The sequence below is a fragment of the Gossypium hirsutum genome, chromosome D10 (genome assembly GCF_007990345.1).
Source record: "Gossypium hirsutum isolate 1008001.06 chromosome D10, Gossypium_hirsutum_v2.1, whole genome shotgun sequence".
NCBI classification, from domain to species: Eukaryota; Viridiplantae; Streptophyta; class Magnoliopsida; order Malvales; family Malvaceae; genus Gossypium; species Gossypium hirsutum.
Window position 1 is genome coordinate 63,652,865 of NC_053446.1, and position 26,817 is coordinate 63,679,681.

The window sequence follows — 26,817 nt, forward strand, 5'->3', positions numbered from 1 at the left end:
TTTTTTTTTCACTTCTTTTGCTTACACATTATGGACTTGATGACATATGAACATCTTTTTATAATCATGTCGTGTCTATTGCTATTGGAGATAAAACCGAAAAATACATTAAGTAAAAATGTTGTTTCAGTACTTTTTCTTTTTTCTGTAAGATTGATTGAATTCATTTACTGCTATAGTAATCACTGATCATCAGAATCTCAGTTTTCCCTTTTATCATCTTTCTGGGCAATTTCAAATTCCTAAAATGTTTGCTTTGCCTTACATTTTTTAGGGTTTTTAACCTGAGGTTAGTTATTTTTCACCCTCCCCAATAACCCAAAAATAATAAAAAATAATTATTTTGTCTTCAATGCATTTAGTACTGTTTGTACATCCCCATATTACCATGATTAAAAAAATGGATAATGGTAATTTTAAAATTAGAAATAAAAAATTTTAAAATATATATTTATAATTATAGGGAATTTTATCAAACAATAACAACATTGATTTCAATTTTTGTTTTTGCTTTTTTGTACCGAACTGAGAGTTTGGAAAAGAGAAAGTTTAAAAAGAAAATGAAAAACGCCAAAATCTCACTCAAAACCATGCAAAGATAAATACATATAGGATTCTCCAATTTTGTCAGCAATTTTTTTCTCTAACGTAAGACCAAAATCCAACAGTACAAAGTCAAAAGTATATTATATATATAATTAAAAATTTTGAATTATCGTTTGCAAAAGGAAAAAAAAATTTATCATATTTCAAAAGACTTTTTCCCTTTAAGCTTTTGTTTAGGGCACATTTAAGCATTTAACAATGTAATTAATATAGTTTTACATCAATGCTGTACTAATAGTTGAATCGATCAAATCACTGGCTTTGGGTTTGATTAGTTTAACCAGTTTGTACGGTTTAATTGAATAAATTATTTAAAAATTATAAATTTAAAAAATAAAAAAACCAATTCAACTAATTTTTAATTTGATTTAATCGGTTCAATCTCTTATTCCGAACTGGTATCCCAACCAGTTCTTGGATCACTCATCCTGACCAGCCTACCTAATCCGATTTTGAAAACAATTATATTAAAGAAAAAAAATCAAATTAATCTAAGTTTGTTTGATCCAATATATATAAAAAGAACTAGGGTTTTTATTAAACCGACAGAAAAAGAGTTCTAGTGTTCAAAAAATTAGATTAAAATGGTTTTATATCAAGTTTATTAAAATGTTAAACTATTAAATTAATATATGTTTTACTATTTATTTCGTATTTTATTATTTGTGATTTATGTAAAATATTTGTATTTAATGCTTAATGCATGATTATTATTTTATTTATTCCAAGAACGTATGAATCATTCGATGCCATTAATAATTTTAAAATTAAACGTTTTTGTTTAGGGTTTTTCCAAGTAATATTGTATAAGAGAATGGAATCTGTGTTTTGGATCTGCTTTTGCAATAACCAAGGCTGCTTACTAACATGGAATAAAGTTCTCTCTCCAAAAAAAGCAAATCTCTCTCTTTCTTTTAACAGTCACAGTTTTAATTCCGATTTTCTACTTCAAATTTAATCGATATTTAATATAATTATAAAATTAACAATTAATAATATTTTCCTTTAAAAAAATTTAGTAATTCTCTATTTTAGCTTGATAATTAAATATAATTTTTAGTTGGTATGAATGTATGTATAGGCGTGTGGGCAGGTTTCTCTCTCTCTGTTTCCAATGGCAGCTTTCACTTTTGAAACATCCTTGTTATATATTTCTTTTGCTTTTGAATTGGGGTTAGCTTTGCCATGAGATTCCAATCCAAGTGATTCTGATTTGTGTATGGGGTTCAGTCCATCACGTTCTTCCACATGTGCTCAATCATACATTTGACACTAAGATTCTTTCTCATCACTTCTACTATTTCTCCATTAATTCCATCCCTTAATTATTATTATTATTGTTGGCTATTTACATCAAGAGACAAAGGGTGTTTGACCTGAATATTTCGACATTTGCTTGAATTTTTTTTTGAAGAATTATTTAGAATATTTGTCGTTTACCTATGCTATTCAAATTCCTTTAAAAAAAATTGCTAAAGTCATTAGGTTTTGTTGTGTCATCAACATGTTTTCCTTTATTAATCTTTTCTGAAATTTTGATAAGAAGCAAAGGAGGCTCAAGATGGTATTTTAGTTATTATATTTTTTTGATTCATTAAAATTTGGATGAGTGAAAAAAATGACTCGAGAATGTGTTAGTAGTCTTTGCATGTGCCTCATAATTCTTTGTAATGTGATTTACAATGTGGTTGTGAAAATAATCATCAGACGCTTAAAATTAATTTGGAGTGCCATTATATCACTGTTCCAAAATGTATTTATAAGAGGGAGGTAGGGATTTAAATTGCGGTCGCAGCCGCGTTTTCGGTCGCATTGTGTTTATCGCAGTTGCGGATATAACGAATGCTATTGCGGTCATTGCGGGTATCACGGTCATGAATTTTTAAAAAAATTCACACAACTTATTGTAAAATATAATAGCGGTTTCGACAGTAGCGGTTTCGGACGGTGCCGCTACCGTTATATAATGGCCGCTATTTCGGTAACGGACCGCTATTTAAATCCCTGAAGGGAGGTGAACGGTGATAATATTATTGTAATAGCTCAATTTGCTCGGGCCTGTGTAAATAAATAAAACCAATATAAAAACAAAAAAAATTAAAAGTCTATTTTCATAAATAAGTCCATTAAACAGTTAACAGAAACCAAAAATTACAACCAAACCCAATTAACCCAAGCCCAAAACCGAAATTTAACCTAGCCCACTGGCCTAAAAACCTCTAGCCCAATGAGCCCAAACGCAAAACAGAAGCAAGAAACCCTAGCAACATTTGGCTCCCAGCGTCGCAGCAGCCAAACCCTCTTCCGCGCGTGCCAAGCCTCTGTGCCACAGCCGAGCAGTTCTTCATGCGCAGCTCCGTACACGCCACGTCCACAGCCTCCGTACGCAGTACCTGCAAATAGAACAAACAACGCAGCAGAGAAGAAAAAATATTGTATTTTTATTTTATTTTTTATTTTGAATATTCGATTATAAAAGAAAACAACCAACCATTGTAAGTTTTTTACGCATACTATATCAGAAAATTACGAAAAGAAAATCAAAAGCAAAAGACTGAGTTTTTGAAGGTGATTTTTCGAAGTTCTTTTTTTCCTTCTGTCGTTCTGTTCTCGCTCCTTTTTATATACATACAAAACAAAAAGAGGAAGACGGGGGATCTTACCTGTGAGCACGCCGTCGGAGCTCCGTTTACTCTGTCCAAATCGGAGTCAGACAGAGTTTTGGGTTTTGAGGCGGCGGAGGGTGAGAGACGTTTAGGTTTCTTTTTTTTTTTTTTGATAGTTTAATAAAGCTTTGAAGTATTCTGTTTTTAGGGTTTTGAATGGCATTTATATAGGGCATAAAATGACATTGTTTAGGGCCTGTGTCAATGGCTTTAAAACGGTACCGTATTGGCACTGACCCAATGACCCAACCCAAGTACGGCCAGGTCCGCGTTTTGGTCTCGGAGGGAATATTTGCGCCACTAGTCCCTCTATTTTAGTTCCTATTTCTAATTTTGTTTTTGTTATTTGTTAATTTTACCCAATGTATTTTGAATTCTGCTCACTTTGGTCCTTATCATACTGCAGCATTTTGAGGTGTTGGGAATATTCCCTTTTGGTCCCTCATATTATTCGCGTGCTGCACTTTAGTCCTTTTTTATTTATTTTAATTCTGTTTGTTGCTCTTTAATTTTATTTTAATTCCATTTTGACCCATCATTCTTTTTTTTTCTTTTTCTCTTTTTACTTCTGTTTTAATTCAAATTCAGTTCTTATTAGTGTACTTTTTTAATTTAATTGGTTCTTGTTTTTAATATATTTGTTTTCAAATCTAGTATTACTTAATATTTAAAGTTAACATCGTTTTAAAATTTATCACTAGTATTATTTTAAGATATAACATGTTATTATTTTAAATTATTATTAACATTATTTAAATTAATCATACATTAACATTTCAAGTTCATTATGTGTTATGGTTTTAAACTTAACATATTATTATTTAATTCATCCTTAATTATTTTATATTTTTTAGAAAAATTTGATATATTTTGTATACGGTTTTGATATTTTATAATATGTATTATTACTATTATGTTTCACTTTATATGTATTACCTATGTAAAATTAATATATGTATATTATTTGCTTCAAACTTATTTCAAATACTATTATGCAACATTTTTCATTCTACTTCGAATCTATTTTATACTCATGTATATAATTTATTTTAAAACTTTGGTACATAGGATCTATAAATTAAAATTTCTCCTTTTGTTATTTTTAGTGTATCTTTAAAAAATTTTGATTAATAATTCAATTGATGTTTGACCGTTGATATTGGTATTCACATAATATATGATTGAAAGTATTGTTGTTATGCTTGTTTGTATTTGTTTGTTAATTGTTTGTTATTCATTGGTGTACATTTTTTTTTTCGAATTATCCTTTTTGCGTTGTACGTAAACATTCAATCAAATTACATTGTTTAAAAGGTTACATTTTATTAAAATATCGAAATAGTTTTATTTATAAGTTTCCAAAATACCCGGTATGCAAAGATTCTCGAGAAAATTGCGCCCTAACTTACTAGGCTTCAATTTTCTTCGTTGAATTTAGGTGGCCGAGTATCTTTTTTCAATAAAATCATACAAATTTCAAATAAAGCTTATTCTCAAGAACTCAAATTGTTGAATCCTAACTCACTGGATATGACATTCTGCTATCTCGAATGAAGGAGTTTAAAAATAAAGGTAATATTCGGTGTTTAGGAATTTCGAGAGATCGAACCCTAACTTACTGGGTTCTGATTTTTTCGTTTGACACAAATAACCAAATATCCTTTTCAAAATGCATGAGTTTTAAAAAGTCAAAAGATAAACTTAATTTTGAAGATTAAAAGTGTTGCACCCTAACTCACTAAGCGTAACAGTTTATTTCTTTGAAATAAGAGTGTCTTATCATCTAATTTAGTTTATTCAAGTTTTCTTTTCAAAGGATCGTATTTTAAAATCTTTCCAAATTTTCAACACTAAGACATTAAATGATCAATTCGGTACCAATTTTGGGCGTTACGAGGGTGCTAACCTTTCCTCGCACGTAACCGACTGCTGAACTCATTTTTCTGAAACTCGTAGACAGAATCGTTTTCAAGGTGATCCGATCACACCTCAGTAAAAAATTGGTGGTGACTCCAATTTTCGTTTTTAAGTCGACAACTAATTTTTGTTTTTCCAAAAGTGGTTTCGACAATTATTTTTGGCTCAGAAATGATCCACCTAATCAAGAAAAAGAAATACATTCTATCAGCCTTAAAACATGACCTGAACAAAGTCTATGATAGGTTGAGCTAAAAATTTTTAAAGACGGTCCTTAAATTAACCAAATTGGAGGAAATGTGGGTGAACTTATTTATGACATGTGTCTCTTCAGTGTCCTATAACATTCTTATTAATCGAGCCCCGAATGATAAAATTCATCCGAAAAAGAGGTCTAAAACAAGGTGACCCGCTTTCACTTTATCTTTTTGTTCTTTGCCATAATGTACATTCCCTTATGATCAGCAAGGAAAAAATTGAAAAGAGAATACATGACATTAAAATTAGTAAGAGGAGCATTCCCATCTCTCACCTCTAGTTGGCTGACAATAGCTATCTCTTCTTTAAAGATAACAAGGAATCATGTTTTAAGATCAAAAGAATACTCGACTGATTCTACGAATATTCAAGATTACAGATAAAATTTGGCAAATCTGATGTGTTACCTTGCAACAATTGCCACCCAAAATTCAAGAGGATGTTCAAGAGTATACCGCAAGTACAGACCACAATGGAAGGAAATAAATACCTAAGAATTTAGATTGGTCTTCATAACAATAAAAAAAAATTCTTCCAAGAATAAGATGAGTCAAGATTATGACAATGGAAGGTGAAAAGTTCGCTCTTTCAAGCCTACCAGTGTATTAGTTATTTGGCTTTCGAGTCCCTAAAAGTATATGTGAAAAAATAGATAAATTAATGTGTCAATTCTGGTGGGGATAGAACAAGGGAAGAGGAAAATTCACTTCCTCAATTGGGACTAATTGTGCAATGAAAAAGCAATAGGTGGATCAAGGATCAAAAGATTGGATGTCATGAATAGCGCGCTACTTGCAAGACAGACATTAAGCATCGTCGATAAGCAAATGTGGCTCATCAAGGAAACCTTAGTCAAGAAATATTACAAGACAGATGGATTTCTCTAGTGCCAAGCCAAATTGAGGAACTCGTGGGACTGGATAAGTATCCTTGACAACAAGGAGTTAGCACAAGAAAGCCTAACATGGAAAAGAGAGAATAGATTACAAGATGTGATGGAGTTTGATGAAGAGGTGGAAAGAAGAACTATGAAGCGAAATTCAGAGTTTCACTAACAAGAGATAGAGTAAGGTGAGATCTTTTTTTGAAGGAACCTATATTGCAAAATGGAAATTCTCATCTAGAGGAGAGTTTTCAATAAAATAGGCCTATTTGGAAGAATTTAACAATAGGCATGAAAGAACTCAAAACCACATCATCATGTATTTACCAAGAAAAATTTGGAATGCGCTATGGGTTGCAAAATTACTAGTCAAAATAACCATTCTCTTGTGGAAGATTCTCAACAATGTATTGGTATGCAAGGCAAAAATTGACAAAGGATCGAAATAGTGGACCCAAAATGTCTCTTGTGCCATATAGAAAGAGAGTGTTGGCCTGAACAGTTGCTGAGATATAAGCTATATGCTTGGAAGAATTGGCTAATGGAGTGAGCACTCCTTTAAGCACTACAATAAATAAGAATAAAATAGGGGGCACAAAGTTTGTTTACGCAGTCCAATTTCCCTACTTTTGTGAAGCTTAACTTAGCGAGAAATATTCATTATCTTCAACACTTACAACAAATGAAACTAAATTTATCACACACCTGTGACAATCTCCTCATTTTTCATATTAAAGACTGATACCACTAAATTTACCTTTGTGAATTTAGCAAGTAAAACCACAACACAATAGGTTTTACTATCACAATGCACTCATAAAAACAAAGTTGCTCATTTGAACAAATTAAGTGTTATATATCTCAGTACAATAACCTATACAAATCTGTCAATTACATAGGATATTTTGAGACTTCTTAACATGAAGAAGATCTATCACAATCCCTATTAAACAATAATTAAATAAGTTGAATACACTATGATAATAACCAACAATGTAAACAAGGACTCTTGGTAGCTAAGATATCAACGTTCAATTCAATTCACTATCCTTGATCCAAAGGATTTGATAAGTATGACCTGATCTTATATGTTTCCTCAAGTGATTAATGGTTAGATACATTCCACAATATCAACATAGTCCAAATATTCATTTCAATAAATTGTCAATAACTCAAATATGAAAACATTCTCAACTATCGCAGTTAGCTAAGGAGTGGGAACTCCCGCAAGAACTCATTTATCCTTTCCATATTTTTCAACAATCTCCCCATTTGGCAATTTGTTGAACAAAACTTGTACAACACAAGAAGCTATATTGTCAAGTTACCTTAGCTCCCCCTTAGCTTATTCCTTTTATTTCCAAAAACTTAGATAACAATTAAGCAAATTAACTATCAAAGCTAAGTTGAATTGTGCATCTATAATAAACCAACCATAATTATAACTAAGCTAATGAAACAAGAAAAATAAAGCAAAAATGGTAAAAGCAATCCATTCACCAATGAATGAAGTTCCACAGTACCAAGTCCATCATCAGCTTCATCATCAAGAATCAAAACAAAGTAGCACTAGCAAATTAAGGAATACAGTCATCCCAAATAAAATATAAATAGTAGTTCAAAATCAATATGAAATTCATCAAAAGAAATTCTTCCCTACAAGAAATACTCCCCATTAATAACATATCTCCCCCTTACTGCTTCATCATCTTCCTCCTTTTGTACCTCATTCTCCCCCTTTTTGGTCAACAAATTTGCCAACATTTTCCTTATCAGAGAGGGTCAGCAAGTTAGCCCACAGAGCTTTTTGTTTATCAATCAGCTTCTTTACAACTTTGGCTTCAACTCATAGACTGTCACAGTGTCTCTTATTGAATTCAATAGAGGAGTTAAGTTCATTAATTATTCTTTTCCTCATGCCCAAAGGTACAGATTTGGTACTTGCAATAGTGGGCACTTCCTAAGATGGAGCATATTCCTTAGCATCTTTTTCAGAGTCAAAACCTGAAGCTTATTCTGTAGGCTCATTTACAATATGCTTTCCTTCAAGCCATTTATGTGAGAACTTCAGCTCAAGTACTGTCTTTTCATATTATTCAGTGACACTAACAATTCTCAGATTTTGAGTGTAAAGGATTTGGAAGATAAGTGAAGGATAAAGTAGAAGGAAATGGTTATAAATATTCTCTACAAACTTAACAATCCCATCAAAGATGATTTGGCCTAGACCAAATTCAATCATCTCTACCACTTTTCTTAATGGTATAGCCATTCTTTTATTAACAAAGTCTATTTGGCTATTAGGAAGCCAATTTCTAGTAGTTATGGCAAATAAGATTACACTACATATGTTTGGTGATAGGCTTTGATATAAATTGAAAATGTCTGGTTGAATTGATATTATACTAATTTTTTTTAATGAGCCACAACATGTGTGAGCCTTGCCTAAACATGAATCCACTAGTACAAGCATTAACTACAATCTAATAAATTTTTTAGTTTTAATCTTGTACACTTTTAGGGAATACTCTCAACACCCCAACTTTTCCAACTGCACCAATATTACACAACTTCCAAATGTTGTTAAATAAGTTCTCAACTGCCTCGATATAAAGTTCCTAATTGAACTAGAATGTTCTTTCTTAACTTGTACCAATAGGGAAGGATGAATTTTTTATTTATAATGTGATAAATCTCAAAATTATACATGAACTATGATTTGATGTGCAATTTGATACATGAACTTTGATTTGGTGTAATCATACCCATGAAACTTAGATTTTGGTTCCAATGTATACATGAAACTTTAATTTTGATTCAGTCGTACAGATTTAAAGAAATAAATGCATAAATTTATTTTTATATTAGATAAATATTTGTGTATGCAACATATATACATAAAATGATGCTATATCAATAATTGTGTTAATAAATTATGATATCTGAATCAAATCAAAATTTCATATCTAAAATTAGACATTAAACCAAAATATGTACAATTTTTAGATGTATCCCTTTTTTATATAGCTTTTGACATCCTTGATAGAATCATCCTCCTTGAAATGAGTATAATGTAGCTAAAAGATCCTCTCATACTTTTCAATTTAATCCTTCAAACTTTTCAATTAATATCCTTTAATAAAAGAAAGTACAAAACCCACAAATCTTGAACTCCACATCATTTAGTTTCCTATTACATAAAAATCCTATTTTTGTTGCTACTAAAATACGTAACCCTTAACACTTATATTATAACATTAACTAAAGTAAAACTCAAACAAATTCGAATTAAGCTTAACCATTGAATTTAGGGTCAAATTTAAATTTCAGCTTTGCATCCTGTTAAATGTTAAATATTGAGAAATTAATTCCTATTGGTTGTATGTATAAACAAATCCTATTGGTAAGGAAAAAAAGGCACTTTTAATTTAATGATGAAGTTAGAAAATAACATCACTGTTCGACAGTAAAAAAAAAAAACAGCAACATTATCTTGTAAAATATATATTATATCTTATTTCTTAAAAATAAAATATATTTATTAAAAATCAATAAAAGGAAACAAAGTAATGACAACCTTTTTGAATAACTTTCAACGAAAAGATTTAAATTAAAGCATGTCAATCCTAGAGATATACAGAAGGAGCTTCACCAATGGCGAATATCTCAGCCATCAATTAACATATCAAATTCAATTATTCGTACTTGAAATCAAATTTAGGTTAGGAATTTAAAAATAAAATTTATGAAGTATTCAAATGAAGTATTAAAATATTTAAATTCCACTCAAGGTGATCCAATAAATTATCTCGATTCAATCTTTTTAGGTAAAAAATCTTTCTAGTCTTTTTTTTTAATTTCGAAGTTGAGTAAATTAGTTCCTCTATAAAATTAAAGCAATTTAATCTCTGTTAATTTTGAGAGTGGGTAACTAAGAATAATTAATCACAATGTTAATGTTTTCCATCAAGTGTACATGATTTTGATTGGTATAATAACAAATTTAGCCTTTAAAGTTTACATATTCTGCCAACTTGGTCTTAATTTAACAAATTTATCCTGCAATATTTGTGTAAATGTTGAGGGTGAAATTTTTTAATTTTTTAGAATTAAAGCCAAAATGACAAAATATGTAAACATTGAAGGCTAACTTTGTCACTATACCAACTAAAATTATGTACAATTGACGAAAGTCATTAATATCGCAATTAATTGTCCTTAAATGCTCACTTTTAAAATTGAAAAAAATTAAATTACTCCAATTTTTTTTGAGAGAGCCTAATTTTTTCAATTTCAAAATTGAGCAAAAATGAAAAAAAAAATCTTTTTATGATAAAAAAAGATGTTGGGATAAAAATATATACTCATAATGTTATTATTTTATATGCACTATTAACAATTATTTAATCAACAACATGCAAATTAGGAACGAGATATAGTTGATTAAAGTTTGGTAATGCATAATGGATTTGATTCCACGTACATTCAACATGCAATCAATCATATATGCAAATATTGGAAGCTTGCGCAACTAAGCACTAAGTTTTCTTTGCAAAATTGCTTTGAGATAATTACAACTAAAATGTCATAAAGAAGCAACCACACTATATATAGACTTATTATTATTTTATCAATTTTGACTAAAATAGTTCAAACCCAACATTTTAAACCTCATCGATCCCTTGATTCAATCAAGAGTTTATTTTTAGGGTTTTGAGAACAAATAATAATAATAATAATAATGAAAAAAAGGAACTATATTTGATTGTAAAGGAATATTTTTGGTCATCATAGGCACAAATCAAAAGTGGAAATCAGTTTGGTGAAGCAATATATAATCCGTCCTTTAAATTTGTCATATTTTACTTTTTTAATGAATTTCTTTTAACATTGACCTATTATTATTTAAAATTTATTATAGATAAAATATAAAAATTAATTAAAATATTTACAACAATGAGAAATTGACAATGTATTTCTAAAATTAATATATATTATAATTAAATTTTATTTTATTATTTTTTAAAAATAAATATTTTTATTATTCGATTAAATTAGATTAAGCTTAATAATTTACAGAATTGAGTGAATAATATGGTGGAATCTTAATTATCAACTTTATATTTATGCCAAAAGAATTACTATATAAACTTATTGGAATGTGATGTCATACATAAAGGTAATTAAAAGGTATGTTAGCCTTTCTAGCTTTGGACATCATAAAATGGAATGTTTTAAAACTTTGAAATTACTATGGCTTTTTTAGCATTTACATTCATATTTAATAAAAGAAACCTATCTCTTTTTATTTTAATTATCCTTAAACAAAGGCAACTTATCTTTCTGTCTACCTCCAATTTTGATTTATTTTTTGTAGAAACTTAATAAGAGCCAACACTTTTGAGAAACCAATTTTAGAAAGGAACTTAAGCATTGGAAATTAAAAGGGAGGAAATCCTATCTTATGGTAGCTTTTGCTTTTTGGGATGAAATTAATTTTGTCATTTATGTATTATACCCAAAACCCTTTATTATTTGACTATGGGATTGTCTTAAAAGTTTGTTGAAATAAAACGAAATCAATAAGCCGATTGAATCTTAGTTCGATTGGTATGAATATTATTGTCAATGTAGGAGGACGTGAGTTTGAGTGCGTTGAAGCGTATTATCCTCCTATTTATGGATTGAGGAGAGGCTATGGGTAGTTCTAGGCATTATATCAAACGAAACATATATGATCAGAACTTATAATGAAATAGTTAAAAAAACGAAATAAGAAAAAAATTATTTAGTATAGAAATAAATTTTAAAGAGAATTAAATTGCGTATATTAGAACTTAAATTTCAACATTTAAAATTTTAAACCTCCACCTTTACCAAGAAAAGAATAAAGAATTGATGAAATAAAAGAAAAAAGAACGCCAATCCTCCCATACATGTTTGGTTATATATATAAACAAAATTATATTTAATACATTTTTTATTTGTAGAATCAAATTTTTATGTTTTATTTTTATTTTTTAGAACATTTTCCTTTAAATTAATTTTATTCCTAAGTAAAATAAAAATAATCAATTTTGCTTAAGATATTCTTAATAAAATATTTAAATTTTGCTTAAAAATCTATTAATCATATTTTTTTATTAATGATAAAAATCTTTAATAAATGAAATTATATTAGTAAATTTTATTAAAGATATAATTTTAATCTCACTAATATTATTAATATATTATATTTTTTTACTTGAAAATAGATAAAGGGTTAGATATGATTGTAATATCAAATATTATTTTAAGTGTATATAATAGTTGTCTCTTTATAATAAAAAAAATATTGTTAGCTGCAGTGATAAGATATATTGCACTCTCAAAGATAGATGTATGTTAAAATTTGAAGATGAAATTGTTAGAAAAGACATCCACAAAACACTAAATATAAACCGTAAAATAAAGATGAATGATATCAAAAAAATCTTTAAAGAATTTTGTGAGAAAGGCACACAATATAAATCAACAAACAGATAGGCTAAAAAGGATACTAATATTGAAAGAAAAAAACTTCATCCTTAAGTAAATTCTCTTGCCTTCAACAAAAAGCTCCTCTCAATATAATATAAATTTCAGTACACAACATTGATTCTACTAAGCAAACAAATTTAATTAGGATATCTTATGTAGATATTAGGTGATAATCTTTGACCAAAAGATTTGTGCCAATAGACTGCCTAATTTGTGGCCCTTTTTGCTCTCTCGTCTTTCAAAGTGGAGTTTGATTGAACCAAAATTTGGTCCCATAAGTACATGAAGTTTTGTATATATAATACTATAAATATGTTACCCAAGTTTAATATAATTTATAGTTAAAGTGGTAAAGTTGGTATTAAATAATTTAGGTTAAAGTTATATTTTAAATTGATTTAGTTTTATTTTAAGTGTATCGTTGATATTATAGTAATTAAGAGGATATAAATTTGAGTACGTTTAAATACATTTTTTAATTTAAAAATTAAAAAAATGTTCTGATACTCAGGGTGGGTTTAGATAGAAGATGTATTTACTTGCGTTTAGTGTAAAAATAGCAGTAGCGTGAGATTAGATATTATAGCGTAAGACAAAAAGTAAGTTAAACGCATTTCACCACAGCCTACCGTCCATCCAAACTCGTCCTAAAAAAGAATTTAATCCATTATGAAATAGAAATACATTTTAAAATTTTATTTTTAAAAGCATAATGTTTTAAAAGAATTCAAATATTTTTCGAAAGAATGATAAATTATATGGTATATTGGAATGTATAAAGATACTATAGCGACATGCAAAGGGGTCCCCAACAAATTTAATATGACATCAAAATAAAATTCTAGTGACACCATATAAAAACATGATGGTCCCTACTTAATCATTTCCCTTTCTTTTTTCTTTTTTTAATTTTTTAATTTATTTTTACAAATTGAGTCATGTCTTTCACTTTAGTCTTAAAGTTGATTAGCTCAGCCTTTAAATTTGTGCAAATTATCATTTGAAACATAATTATTTTGTCCTTGCAATCAACCCCCAAGAGATTGATTTTGAGGCATATAAATCTAAACTCAAAAAGGTTTCTTTCTCCCTATTTCCATTTTACTTGTCGGTTAAGAATTTGATGGTACTAATTTAAACAATGGTGTTGTAAAAAGTTAACAGTTTAAAAGTTTGGGTTTTGTTATACAATTTTAATAAAATATGGAATAATTCGATCTAGATTTATGGTTTAAATAACCCCAAGATGGTCCATTTGAGGGGACTCCAGACAATTACTTTTTTATCTTCCTCTCTACTTCTCAAAACCCTTCTCAATTCTTGTTTCTGTTGAGACTCCAGACAATTAAAACTACAGGCTTAATTGTATTTTATTTAGGTGTCAAACTAAGTTTTAATTATTGCCCAAAGCTAGTCTTAGTTAATTTTTTTTTTGAAATTATAAGTATAATTAGAATTATAAATATAATATATATGAAAAATTATTATTAATCATTACAAAAATATGATTCGGGTTGATAATCGAAATATTATTCAGATAGAATCTACATATATTATATTTATTTATCAATGAGAAACTTGAATATAAAATCTTAAAACTTTTAGACGCTTAAACTTGATAATAAGCCAACGCTTTATTGATAATTAAAATTTATTTTTAAGAGTATAATGAGAAATAAAATTTTGAAAAGTGAGCACCATTATTATGTAGGCTTTCAAATTTAATTATTTATATTTTAACTCAAATTCAAAGTTTTTTGGGATTTATATTAACTAAAAAAACAAATATATATTAAAAGGAACCTCATGTGATGGGCTGATGATTAAATGTATTCATTGTTCTAAGTGTGATTTGAGCTTGAATCACATTAGTCATGTTTGTTGCTCAGACTTTACCATATTATTTTATTTCACCAAAAATAGAAAAGATAAACCATTTATCCACAACTTTTGGGTCATCGAACCCAGCAAATGGTGAGCCCATTTCGTCTAAGTAAACCATTTATAAAATAGGCTTGGGCAATTTGAGCAAACAAATTTAATTTCAGTACTAAAGGTCAAATTTACCCACTAAAACTATTGAATCTATTTATTTAATTTTATGTATATTTTTTATAATGTTATTAATTAGTTTAAATAATTAATATTATTAATTTTTAATTAAAATATTTTGTGGATATATATAATTTGAATATTCTAATGGTACGTTTGGTTCACTATAATGGAATAGAGCTGTAATAAAATAGAGTTGTAATTAGTAATTTAATTGTTTAATTGAATGAAATGAAATAGAGCTGCAATAGTATTCTTATGTTTGGTTGAGCGAAATAGAACTTTAATAGCATAAGGAAAAAAGTTGAAATGACCAGAGTACCCATAGCAAATTTTTTTTAGATAGATGATTATTGTTATTAAATTTTAATAGGACTATTATATATATTTAATAATAAATAATAAATAATTTAATCATATTTTAATACAAAAATTATTAAATATAATTTAATATAAATATAAATATAAAACTTAATAATATTTTTAATATAATTATTTTTATATTAAATTATATTAAAATATTTCAAATATTTTAATTTTTGAGTCCAAGTTTTAAAGGATTAATTTGGAAATTAATTTTGTTTTATTATTCAAGGTTGCATGAAATATCCATTGTTTGGTGGTTATTATGGGAAGACAAGTAATAAGGAAGTAATGGCTATTCCATTGAATGAGTATTATGTTCAACCAAACAAATGAATGGTTTACCATTCAATGAATAAGGGGAGAATGCTATTCCATTCCCCCAACCAAACATGGTGTAAGAGTTTTAAAGACTGAGTAAGATTTTTTTTTATCTCTTTTAAGTTTGGTCAAATTTAAATTTTGACCTTTAAACTATGTTGAAACTTAATATTTAATCTCTATAGTTTAATTCTTGAATAATTTGATCCTCTACTTTTATAATATAATTAGTTAGTCTTAATAGTTAATATTGTTGACTATTTCAATCAAAATGTTGATGTCATTTTCTCTTACAAATTGTAGAAGTTGTAAATATGGTTAGATAGTTATTAAGCTTGTTTAGTAAATTGTTAGTAGAATGGTGTATATAAGTCAACTATTATAAGCTTATTGAATTGAATCAAGTAAGAAATTCTTTTACTTTTGAATCGATTGTTCTCCAATTTCAATCGATTGTTTTCTTTAGTTACTCGATCGATTGTTTCTTGTTTTAATTGATTGTTTTGATATCTAGTGATATCTCAACATGGTATCAGAGCTACTGTTCACGATGGTGATAGCAGCAGAGGCTGCCGATTGATTAATCGTCTTGCTTTGTGGTTTTTCTTTGCTTTAGTTTGCTTCTGCTTTCTTGCTTTTTGTTTCAAGTTTTCCTTGTTTCTTTTCTGTTGTGTTGTGTGTTTCTTGGATTTCTCTATTGTAATGGAAGAGGTGGAGAGTCAGTCACCATGGACTTCAATAATCCAATGTATTTGCATCTTTCAGACGCACCAGGCAATCAGTTGGTTTCGCATCATTTAATGGGTCATGAAAATTATGTCATTTGGAGTCGATCAATACGAGTTGCTTTGTTGGCCAGGAATAAGCTTGATTTTATTGATAGATATTGCTCAAGAGAGTCAGTGAAATCTATCTTTCAGTCATAATGGGATCGATGTAATGCGATTGTTCTTTCATGGATCTTGAGAAGTGTTAATATCAATCAGCCCGCTAGAATTGTGTTTGCAACCAATGTTGCCCAAGTATGGAAAGACCTTAAGGAACGTTACGATAAGGTCAACCAATGTTGATTGACTTAACTCTAGACTTCAAATTCACTAAATGCAAGTCCAATACTTCAATGGCAAATCAAGTTGGATCCACCAAATTGTCAACTAAAGTTTCTCTTGCAACAAGTTCTATGCCTTTAGCTCTGGTATTCACTCAAGTAGTACTGAAATTCTTTTACTCTTGAATTGATTGTTTTCCTATTTCAATCGATTATTTTTTGTTTTAATCGATTGTTTCAATATCTGGTGATATTTCAACACAAACGCTATTCCAACAACAAGAATATTTTATCATGGCAATTCTGAATGCTTTTTTATTAAAAAAATTATATTACATAACTATTAAGTGAACATTTTTTTAATGTAAAAAATGTCACACAAGAGAATTTAACAGAAGAGTTTTAGCAATGATAACAACTTTATCTTAATTTTTATATCTGAAAAGGAGGTGACAATATTCTCGAAAATAAAAGTAGAAGACTAATTCCAAATGTATAAAATGTATAAAAACTTAGAGCATTTTTAACAATCAAATTTTTACTCTGTAATTTAATATAAACAAATAATTAATCTAACACCAAACATGAGATGAAAACCACACTAATTTATGTTAAAATTATATTTAAATTATTTTATATCAACAGAATTTAATAATTTGTGTTATATAATATCTTTATATCATATAATTATACCTTGTCTAACAGCGGGAGATCGATAAGGACTTGGCCGGCCAAAACCAGCTAAGTAGCCAGTCGTTAAAAATTAAATGAATTTGTCATCTTAATTTATTTATTAATTTAAGTTTCACCTTTCAATTTATGGGTTTTATTTATCTTCAACTTAACCCATACGTCTGGGTTTTTATAAGAATAATATAATTTTTGTTATCTTGAAACTAAAATTCCAATACTAAAAGTTGGAATTTTTTTTATATTATAGCATAAAAGGATTTATGTTAACATCCTCAACCTAAAACTTTATATATACCTCTAATATTTATATTCAAACACTTTATTAAATTAGTATCACCTTTAATTAGATTACTAACTTAGTTATTAAATTACAAAAATATTATTTCTAAAGATCAAACAATTGTTCAACAATTTTAAAATATAAGTTCATTACTACTCTATCTATATTCATTATTAAATGAAATTTTAACATAAAATATTTTATTTCACCCATATCGTGAATGTAACAAAATTTACTATACGTAGACATAATAAATTTATTCATATTTATATATAACAAATTAATGATCAAATTTTCTATCAAAATTAATTTTAAATGAATCTCTCTTTCTCTCTCACAGACATATATCAAAATTAATTAAAATATATAATGACAGTAAATATATATATAAATGATAAATATTAATTAAAATAATTGTTTTTAAAATAAAAAATGATATTAATAAGCTTAAAAAAGCTTGTATTAGTCATTTACAACTACGTGCAAGTTTGAACAAATTTAATGCTAAGATTTCAGGCCAAGTTTGAGCAATTATGTATGGTATTGATATTACGTACGGATTTGACTTGGATCAGCTAGTCCAACCTATGAACACATTTAGTGTAAACCCAAAAACCATTCTTTCAATATTAATCTAGATGTAAAAGTACCATGGAGGCCTGTGTATTAGGAGTTAGATTGCATCTTGCCTCCTTAACTCACAAAATTCACAAATTAGTCCTTATACGTTAAATCAAAGAGCAAACTAGTATTTTTTGTTAAAAATTTCATCCATTTCTACTATTAAAAACTAGTGTAGTTGACAAAATAACCAAACAGTTACATGTACGTCATTTTGACATACATAGACCAGTTTTTAACAATAGAAATAGATGAGATTTTTAATAGAATGACCAGATTGCTCTTTGATCTAACGTATATGGATATGGACCAATTTGTTATTTTTTGAGCAGAGAGAGCAAAAGTTAATCCGAATCCTAATACAAAAGCCTCAATGATTCTTTTACCTAAAATTGTTTAAAAATCATTGGTTACATAGTTTAACAAATACGACACTCGTTAGAAACAAAAAAGAGACAACATTTTCCAAGTAAAAGGAGGCTTTATATTGTTTGTAAAATATCAAATTACCAAAAGATAAAAGCATAAAGATGGCACCTCCACCAACTTCAACAATTTCCCCAATTATTATTACTCTTGTTTTGAAGATTTTAATGTTGGTTTTGCTTTTAGCATCGCTAGTTGTTCTTGCCACTGATACTGCAACTCTATCACTTAGCTTTTACACCACCTTCGTAGAGTCCAAAATTCATTTCGATGATGTCTATACTTACCGGTAAGTCCCTAATTATATACACATATTAGTTTCTTTCTTTGTTTTTGAAATTATTTGCTGCATCAAATGAGTTCTCAACAAGTATATATAAAGAAAATAGGATTCAAATTTATTGGCAATGGATAGTTTACTCAAGGTCGAAGTTTTTTTAGGGCTAAAATATAATTTCACCATTTTATTAACTTACAATTTTATCATTTTTGAAGGAACTAAACTATAATTTTATATTTTTGGGGCCAATCATTCCTGATGATACCGATCATTAAAATTAGCCCCTCTATAATTAAATGGATCAAATTAATACATGTATTTTTAAGAAAGAATCAAATAAAGTCAAACTGGAACATATTTAACATTAACTGTTTAAAAATTATAGGATTTTTTTTTTATTTAGAGATCAATTCTGAACAAAATATTTTATCTATAGAACCATAAAAAGCTTTCAAAACATAACTCTGTTAAACAATAAATGATTTTTTTAAGCAATAAATGTTAATTCTATTGAAATTTGATTTTATTTGACTCTTTTGAATGATAAATGGGCTAAATTGATCAATTTAATAGTAGAAGGAATAATTTGATTCAATCCTTAAGGGCGTTCTAGGTATATTTATATAAATAGAGAGAGAGAGGTGTACCAAAATTTTTTAAATTAAATTATTTATATTTTAGAGGGACCAAAATTTAAAATTTTCTATATAATTAATAGAGTTTACATATATTGCAGATACGTGCTTGCGTCGATTATAATGGGACTCGTATACTCAGTGTTGCAAACCGCTCTCTCTTTATACCATATTGCTACTGGAAAAAGATTGATAATTGGAGATGGTGCCTTTCTCGTTGATTTCTATGGGGACAAGGTACAATTTAATCATTCCCCAACTAATATATTTTGTATTTTTTTCATCAATTCATTTTTACCTCTTTCAATTTTTACGTGGATTAAATTGCAACTAAGTCTTAATCATCCTAAAATATTAAAACTTTGAAATTATTAATTTTATATTTCAAAAGGATTTTAAATTTCTACCGAGACTGTCCGTAGGGGCAAATTCAAAAATTTTGTTTTGGGTGAAAAAAGTTTTTTTGTTAAATTTTGAGGACTAAAGCTGAAAATTGTGTTTAAAATTTAAATTTAATTATTATTTTTTTTGATAAAGACTAAAAATATAATTTTATCATTTGATCAAAATGTAATTCGTGTGTCGAATACCACCAGGGCATGTTTATCGTTATTTTTAATTTTATTCATATCTATACTTAAATTTAAATCTCTAATTGAGTTAGTGTCACGTGCGAACTGAACATCCACTCAATTAAAAATTTACTAAAATATCTTTCCATATACACAATAGGTTATACTATTATGAGTGGATTTTTTTTGTATTTTTATATAAAATTAATAATAAAAGTCATTATGATGAGATTTGAATCTTAATCATTTAATTTTACTATTTCAATCAAAGCCTTATTTAATTTATATATCAAATTTTAACAAATACATTTGTTCCATATATTTTTCACCCACATAGGTGGTGTGCCATAATTTAGTAAAATATCGATGATTATTTGGTAAACTAGTAGTGTAGTTTTTTTATTCCGCTGGTACCTTTAAAAAATCGACATGTGTTTTTTTTTAAAATATATATTTTTAATAATTTATTATATCCTATAGCACACTTGTCAACCCTCTTATCCTACTAGTAATGTGCCAAACATTTTTCCATAAAATATATATTATATGTACATGCAAATATACTTCAATTACAAACATATAAATATGTTTACATGCAAATATAAATTTTAAATCTATTAATTAAGTTCAACAACTTAATTTAATTATTATATTTTGTTTTTTAGTGTAATTAAAAAGATAAAAAAGATAATAAAAGTACTAAAAATTGGTTAATAAAAATAAATCCCTTGTATCAATTTATATGGATTATTAGCACATACGGCATCGAGGTATCGAGGATGATGCTAGAAAAAAAATTTAGACTAAAATTAAGTTATAAATTTTGATAAAAATTCAAATATAATTTATTAATGTATTAATTAATATTTTTATAATTTTTTAAAGAATTAAATTAAATTTTTATCATTTTTAAAAATTTAAGTACAATTTCCTCCCACTGCCCTTGACCAGTATAGACCAATATTGTTACAATGGATCGAAGCATATCAAAATTTTACTGAAAAACCTTAAATTACGTCTAATTGATTAAAAGCCGAAACGACAATATATATGATTCCGGTAACCATTTTTATCGATAGAAATTTAAAGGAATCTTTCTAAGTGCACGCATAAATCCCATGTAAGAGTTTCACAGTTAATATATATATAATACTAGTAAGAATATCCTTTATATTCATATAAAATTTGACATCATAATAATTGGTATTACTTGTTCAATCGTATTGGTGTTATATTCATATTAATTTTGGTGCAGGTAATATCGTATGTATTAGCCACTGGTTCGGCAGCTGGGTTTGGTGCAACCAAAGACCTAAAGGCACTTGCTGACGTGACAAATGTGGATGACCTTGATGACTATTTTGATAAAGCTTATGCATCGGTTAGTTTGCTTCTCTTTGCATTTATATGTGCTGCCATTTTATCTGTTTTCTCATCTTATGCACTCCCCAAAATGGTTAATTCAAGTAACACTCAAAACCCGGCCTAGACGTTATGGTCGAATTTTGAATGTTACATTAATAAGTTGAAACTTTGATAATTTATTTTCAAAGCACATCTTATATCGAAATTGAAAATTGAAGATTTTATAGAAACTCATCTCAACTCTTTGGAAGGAGAATTTGTCAAATGTATATGTGAAACTTTGAAACATTTACTTATAAAACTCGATTTTATAAAACCATCACGCTATCGACTTTATTTACTTGTTTTGAAAAATGCATAATACTGATTTAATCTTTGAAACAAAAAAAATTCTTAGAATTGTTTAACTTCAAAAATTGGTCGTTTAACTTAAATTATCAGAAATCATGTCAATTTTTAGAATACTGATTAAAATACTTAACAAATCCCAAAAATCAAAATTAAAGTCCGAAAAATAGTCCAATAATCCATAAAATCTAAAATAAGAATTTCTTAAAGAGTTTAACACAGAAAAACCTAACCGAGCTCCCGAGCGTCACCAAATCCTAAGTTTGAGGATTACCTAAAAAATATTAAATAAACAGAGCGAGCTATAAAGCTCAGTGTGTGCCTTGGCCCACAAGCTAAAATCACAACAGAATCATGCTTAGATGCATACATCAGAGCAGACATATCAGATATTACACATGCTTAGCATGACATAATCAAACAGAAAAATCCTACCCCCATCTGCTACACACCAAATTTGTCCAACCAATCACACCAAATAAGGCTACAATAACCCATCCATCCATCACACCATAATGTGGTCGTATGCCACTAAGATAATATGTAGTTGTGTTGCCATAATCACACTTCTTCCATCGCATCCATATATCCCACCCCAAATGCACATGCAAAGTCATACTAAAAGATCATGCATATGTATCATAGCATGCGACACCTACTCAAAAACAAACCAGATACATATTTTTCATACATATGAGATAATACAACAAATCATACGAATAATCTTACTCAGAGTCTAACATCCTTAATGAGTGCATGTAAATCAGATTTTAGAATACTCATACTCGACCGCACAAGGCCCAACAAATTGCACAAAATGGGCCCACTCGCTTGTCTGACCCACACACCATACTTTTCAAACCGTGTGGCTCATACAGCTAACCACATGCCCGTGTGGTTCACACAACCCAACACGCAGCCAATCACACAGTTGTGTGACACACATGGTCTAGCACACGGTCAAACAAACGGCAGTATGGCATCGTCTGCTAATTTTATTTTCTCACGAAATTGCCATATTCCATTCGAGGTAACTTAAAGCACATTATAGTGCCACTCCACCTAGACCTATAACGATAGACCACTGGTCCACTTACCTCTAACCCTCTTATAGAGACTTGACATGTAGCACCTTTGGACTAAAGCTAATAATGTGTAACACTCAATGCCTAGGGATAAGTATAAGTCCTGACTCCCTCTCCTCCTTTCAAAATGGTCAATTCAGGCTGACTATTCATTTATATACCTTAATCTTTTTTAGATCTTCAAGTGGTTTTTTTCTTTTCTCTATATTATGTATGGACGATTTATGATTTTGAAAGGTCTAGATGATTATTAATTATTAATGGCATTGTTTCAGATGTTGAGACAGAAGCGTAAAACATAAAATATAAGAATACATATAAATTTTCACTAAATCAGATAATGTTAGATGCATGATAAGCTGTAAAAGTAACATATTTTAATCTCATTCTTAATGCATTTTTGATGATTAATTATGTAAATTAATGAATTTGATGCTCCTAATCCTTTAATTTCATGCTTCTATACTTATGAGAGCTTTTGGGAGCGAAATGAGTAAAAAACGAGCCAAAATTGGACAAATAGAGTTGTTTCCAAGTTCCACACGGCTTAGGCATTTCCACACGGGCTGGCCAGAAGCCCATGTGCCAGCTCGTATCGATTTTGCAACTTGCTTCCCAAATACGCGGAAAAACCTAATTTTTAGGCTTTCGGAGCACTGTAAATTCTATAAATACCAATTAGAAAAAGACCTAAGGGGGAAAGCAGAGAAGATCGAAGAAAACACTCGAAGAACGCCATCGAAATCAACTCAGAAGTGGATCTCCCTGAAGATCGAATATCTCCATTTAATTTCTTTCGAAGTTTTATTGTGGTTATCCTAACTTTGAGATGTTTCTATTTAGAATAATGAACTAAATTCCTTAGATACCTAGGGAAGAGGAAACCTATAATGAATATTATTATTTGATTTCTGATTTACATGACAAATACTTGATTCTTGTTTTGAATTATGTATGCTTATTTCTTTTTTTAATATTTCCAGAATATTAATTTCTGTTTAATATGCTTATTTCAGTTGAGCAAAAGTCTCTGTTTAAGAGTAGATTTAGCATAACTGAGTGGAGTTACATGTAATCCTAAAAATAGGATGACATAAATCTACCTGATTAGAGTAAAATCTAATAGGGGAATCTATAAATCGTGTTAATGTGACAATAGGAGTTTTAATTAGAAAGAGATCTCAATTAATCAACCTAAAGTCAGTTGTTCTTACTTTTGAAAGAGATATTAACATAATTTAGAGATTTCTACGGATCAAGACACAAGTGAATAAATCGTTTAATTCAGATTCATAATAATATGTGAAGTATAGGTGGATTCTTTCTTGGGTATTGTCTATCTCATTGGTTATCTTTGATTATTTTCCTATTTCATTCTCTGCTATGTTACTAGATAAATTAGATTAGTAAATTTAGATTAAAAAGAATCACTCTAATTTGTCGGCTAAATAATAGAAAAATGGTAATTACTAGTACTTTTAGTCCTCGTGGATACGATATTCCCTACTCACCATAACTATACTATTGTTCGATAGGCGCGCTTGCCTTTTTCATAATTATAGTTAGTTTAGTGACCGTCAAGTTTTTGGCGTCGTTTCTGAGGACTAAAATATTAGGAACACTTGATTTTTATTAATTTAGCCATTTATTTTTATTGCATTTTATTTTTTATTTTAGTTTAATTTTTATTTTCTAATTTTTCTTTTGTTTGCTTCTAGTAGGTTCTTTTAGTTTATGGCTAGAAGAAACTTGTCGGAACCATTATTATTTGATAGTGAAATTAAAAGTACAGCTTGCAGAAACCGTAGAGAAGTAAGGCAAAGTTGACAAAATATAGTAGACGAACAAGACATTATTATTACTGAGGAGATGGGTGATAACCAGAATAATCAGCTACCTCCTATAGTTGCTGCAACTTTGGCAAATCCAGATCCTGTTCCTCGTACTATATACGATTATTCCAAGCCCACTTTAACTAGGGCTGAATCAAGTGTTGTGAGACCCACTATTGCTGCGAATAATTTTGAACTGAAGCCAAACACTATTCAGATGATACAACAGTTTGTTCAGTTCGATGGTTTGGAATATGAAGATCCAAATACTCATTTGGCTAATTTTCTGGAAGTCTATGATACTTTCAAGATAAATGGAGTTTCTGAAGATGCCGTTCGCCAACGGTTATTTCCTTTCTCGTTGAGGAACAAAGCTAAACAGTGGTTGAATTCTTTACCACGAGGTTCCATCACTACATGGGATCAAATGACTGAGAAATTCCTATTGAAGTACTCCCCACCGGATAAGATAACTATGTTGAGGACTTATTGAGACGATCCTTTTACCATGGGTTACCTTTATGGTTACAAGTTCAAACCTTCTACAACGTTTTGAATCCCTCAACTAGACAGTTGATCGATGCAGCAGCCGGTGGTACATTTAATAATAAAACACCCGAAGCGGCTTATGGATTTATAGAGGAGATGGCACTGAATAATTATTAGTGGCAAGTCATGAGGACAAAGTCGATAAAAGCAGTAAGTGTTTTTAATTTGGATGCAATCACCATGTTATCAAATTAGATAGAACAATTAAATAATAAAATTGATGGTTTACATGTCTCTATGCAGGTACATCTGGTGATGCAATACGATACGAATGGAGGAGGAATGAACAATCCAGAATGTTTACCCTACGGTCCTAGCACAGAGAACGAACAAATCAATTTATGGGTAATAATTCTAGGCCTCAAAATAGCCCTTATAGTAACACCTATAATGTAGGTTGGAGGAACCATCCCAATTTCTCTTGAGATGGTCAAGGAAATCAAAGAGCACAACCCCCTCCAAGCTTCTAACAACAACCTTACTAGCAAGAGAAGAAGCCAAACCTTGAGGAGATGTTAACGAAGTTTATCTCGGTGTCAGAAACTCGTATTCAAAATACTGAAGCAACACTTAAAAATCAACAAGCATCAATTCAAGGGCTCGAGAACCAAATAGGCCAACTTGCTAAGTTAATCTCAGAACGACCACATGGTAGTTTGCCGAGCAATACTGGAACTAACCTAAGGAAGCAACTTCATACAATTACTGTTCGAGCTGAAGAAGGGTTAGTTGAATCTGAATCAAAACTGAGGCAAGAAAGTGTGGTAAGTAACAATAAGGTTAACGTAAGCCAAAATGAGCAAAACCCAGATGGGAAGGAATATGAACCTCGAGTGCCATATCCTAACACGATGAAAAGAGACCACATGAACAAACAATTTGGTAAATTTCTTAAACTTCAGAAAAAATTACATATTAACTTACTGTTTATTGAAGCTCTTTCGCAGATGCCCAATTCTATTGAATTTTTAAAGGAGTTTTTGGCAAACAAGATAAGGTTAGATGATTCGTCGCATGTGGAGATAAATGCAATTTGTTCAGCCATACTACAAAATAAACTACCCAACAAATTGAAAGATCCAAGGTGTTTTACTATTCTTTGTTTAATTGGTAGTTTGGATATTAATAATGTTTTAACGGATAGTATTAATGTCATGCCTTATAAAATGTTTAAGCAATTAGGTCTTGGGAAACCCAAACAAATTAGGATGAGTATTCAATTAGAACCATTAGATTTCTTAGGGGTATTATTGAAGACGTACTTGTAAAAATTGTTAAATTCATATTCCCAATTGATTTTGTTGTTTTAGACATGGATAAGGATAGTGATGTACCTCTGATTCTAGGTCAGCCCCTTTTTAGCAATTGCTAGATCTATTATTGATATTGGTATAGGTGAATTAATATTTCGTGTAGGTGACAAAACGATTACTCTCCAAGCTCATGATTCTATTAAGACATCTAGTGATCGAGATGATTTTACAAGTTCTGTTAATAT

At 29.1% G+C, this 26,817-nt stretch overlaps 1 protein-coding gene across 1 annotated transcript; it reads left to right on the top strand.

The window, feature by feature from the left end:
• The first annotated feature begins 18,756 nt into the window (after positions 1–18,756).
• Positions 18,757–25,263, top strand: LOC107944072 (CASP-like protein 4D1). The gene is made up of 5 exons (XM_041102029.1): positions 18,757–18,942; positions 19,670–19,805; positions 21,396–21,596; positions 24,823–24,933; positions 25,081–25,263. The coding sequence occupies exons 1-5, from the start codon at positions 18,758–18,760 to the stop codon at positions 25,261–25,263; spliced, it is 816 nt and encodes a 271-aa protein (XP_040957963.1). The 5' UTR covers position 18,757.
• The last annotated feature ends 1,554 nt before the right edge of the window (positions 25,264–26,817 follow it).

What these genes read in the sequence shown, in the direction of transcription:
- LOC107944072 (XM_041102029.1), top strand. Translation starts at nt 18,758, where the DNA reads ATGGCACCTCCACCAACTTCAACAATTTCCCCAATTATTATTACTCTT. An exon ending in TTGATTTCTATGGGGACAAG is followed by an intron (nt 19,806 to 21,395) that starts GTACAATTTAAT and finishes ATTTTGGTGCAG; the next exon opens with GTAATATCGTATGTATTAGC. An exon ending in CTAGGGCTGAATCAAGTGTT is followed by an intron (nt 24,934 to 25,080) that starts GTGAGACCCACT and finishes GATACTTTCAAG; the next exon opens with ATAAATGGAGTTTCTGAAGA.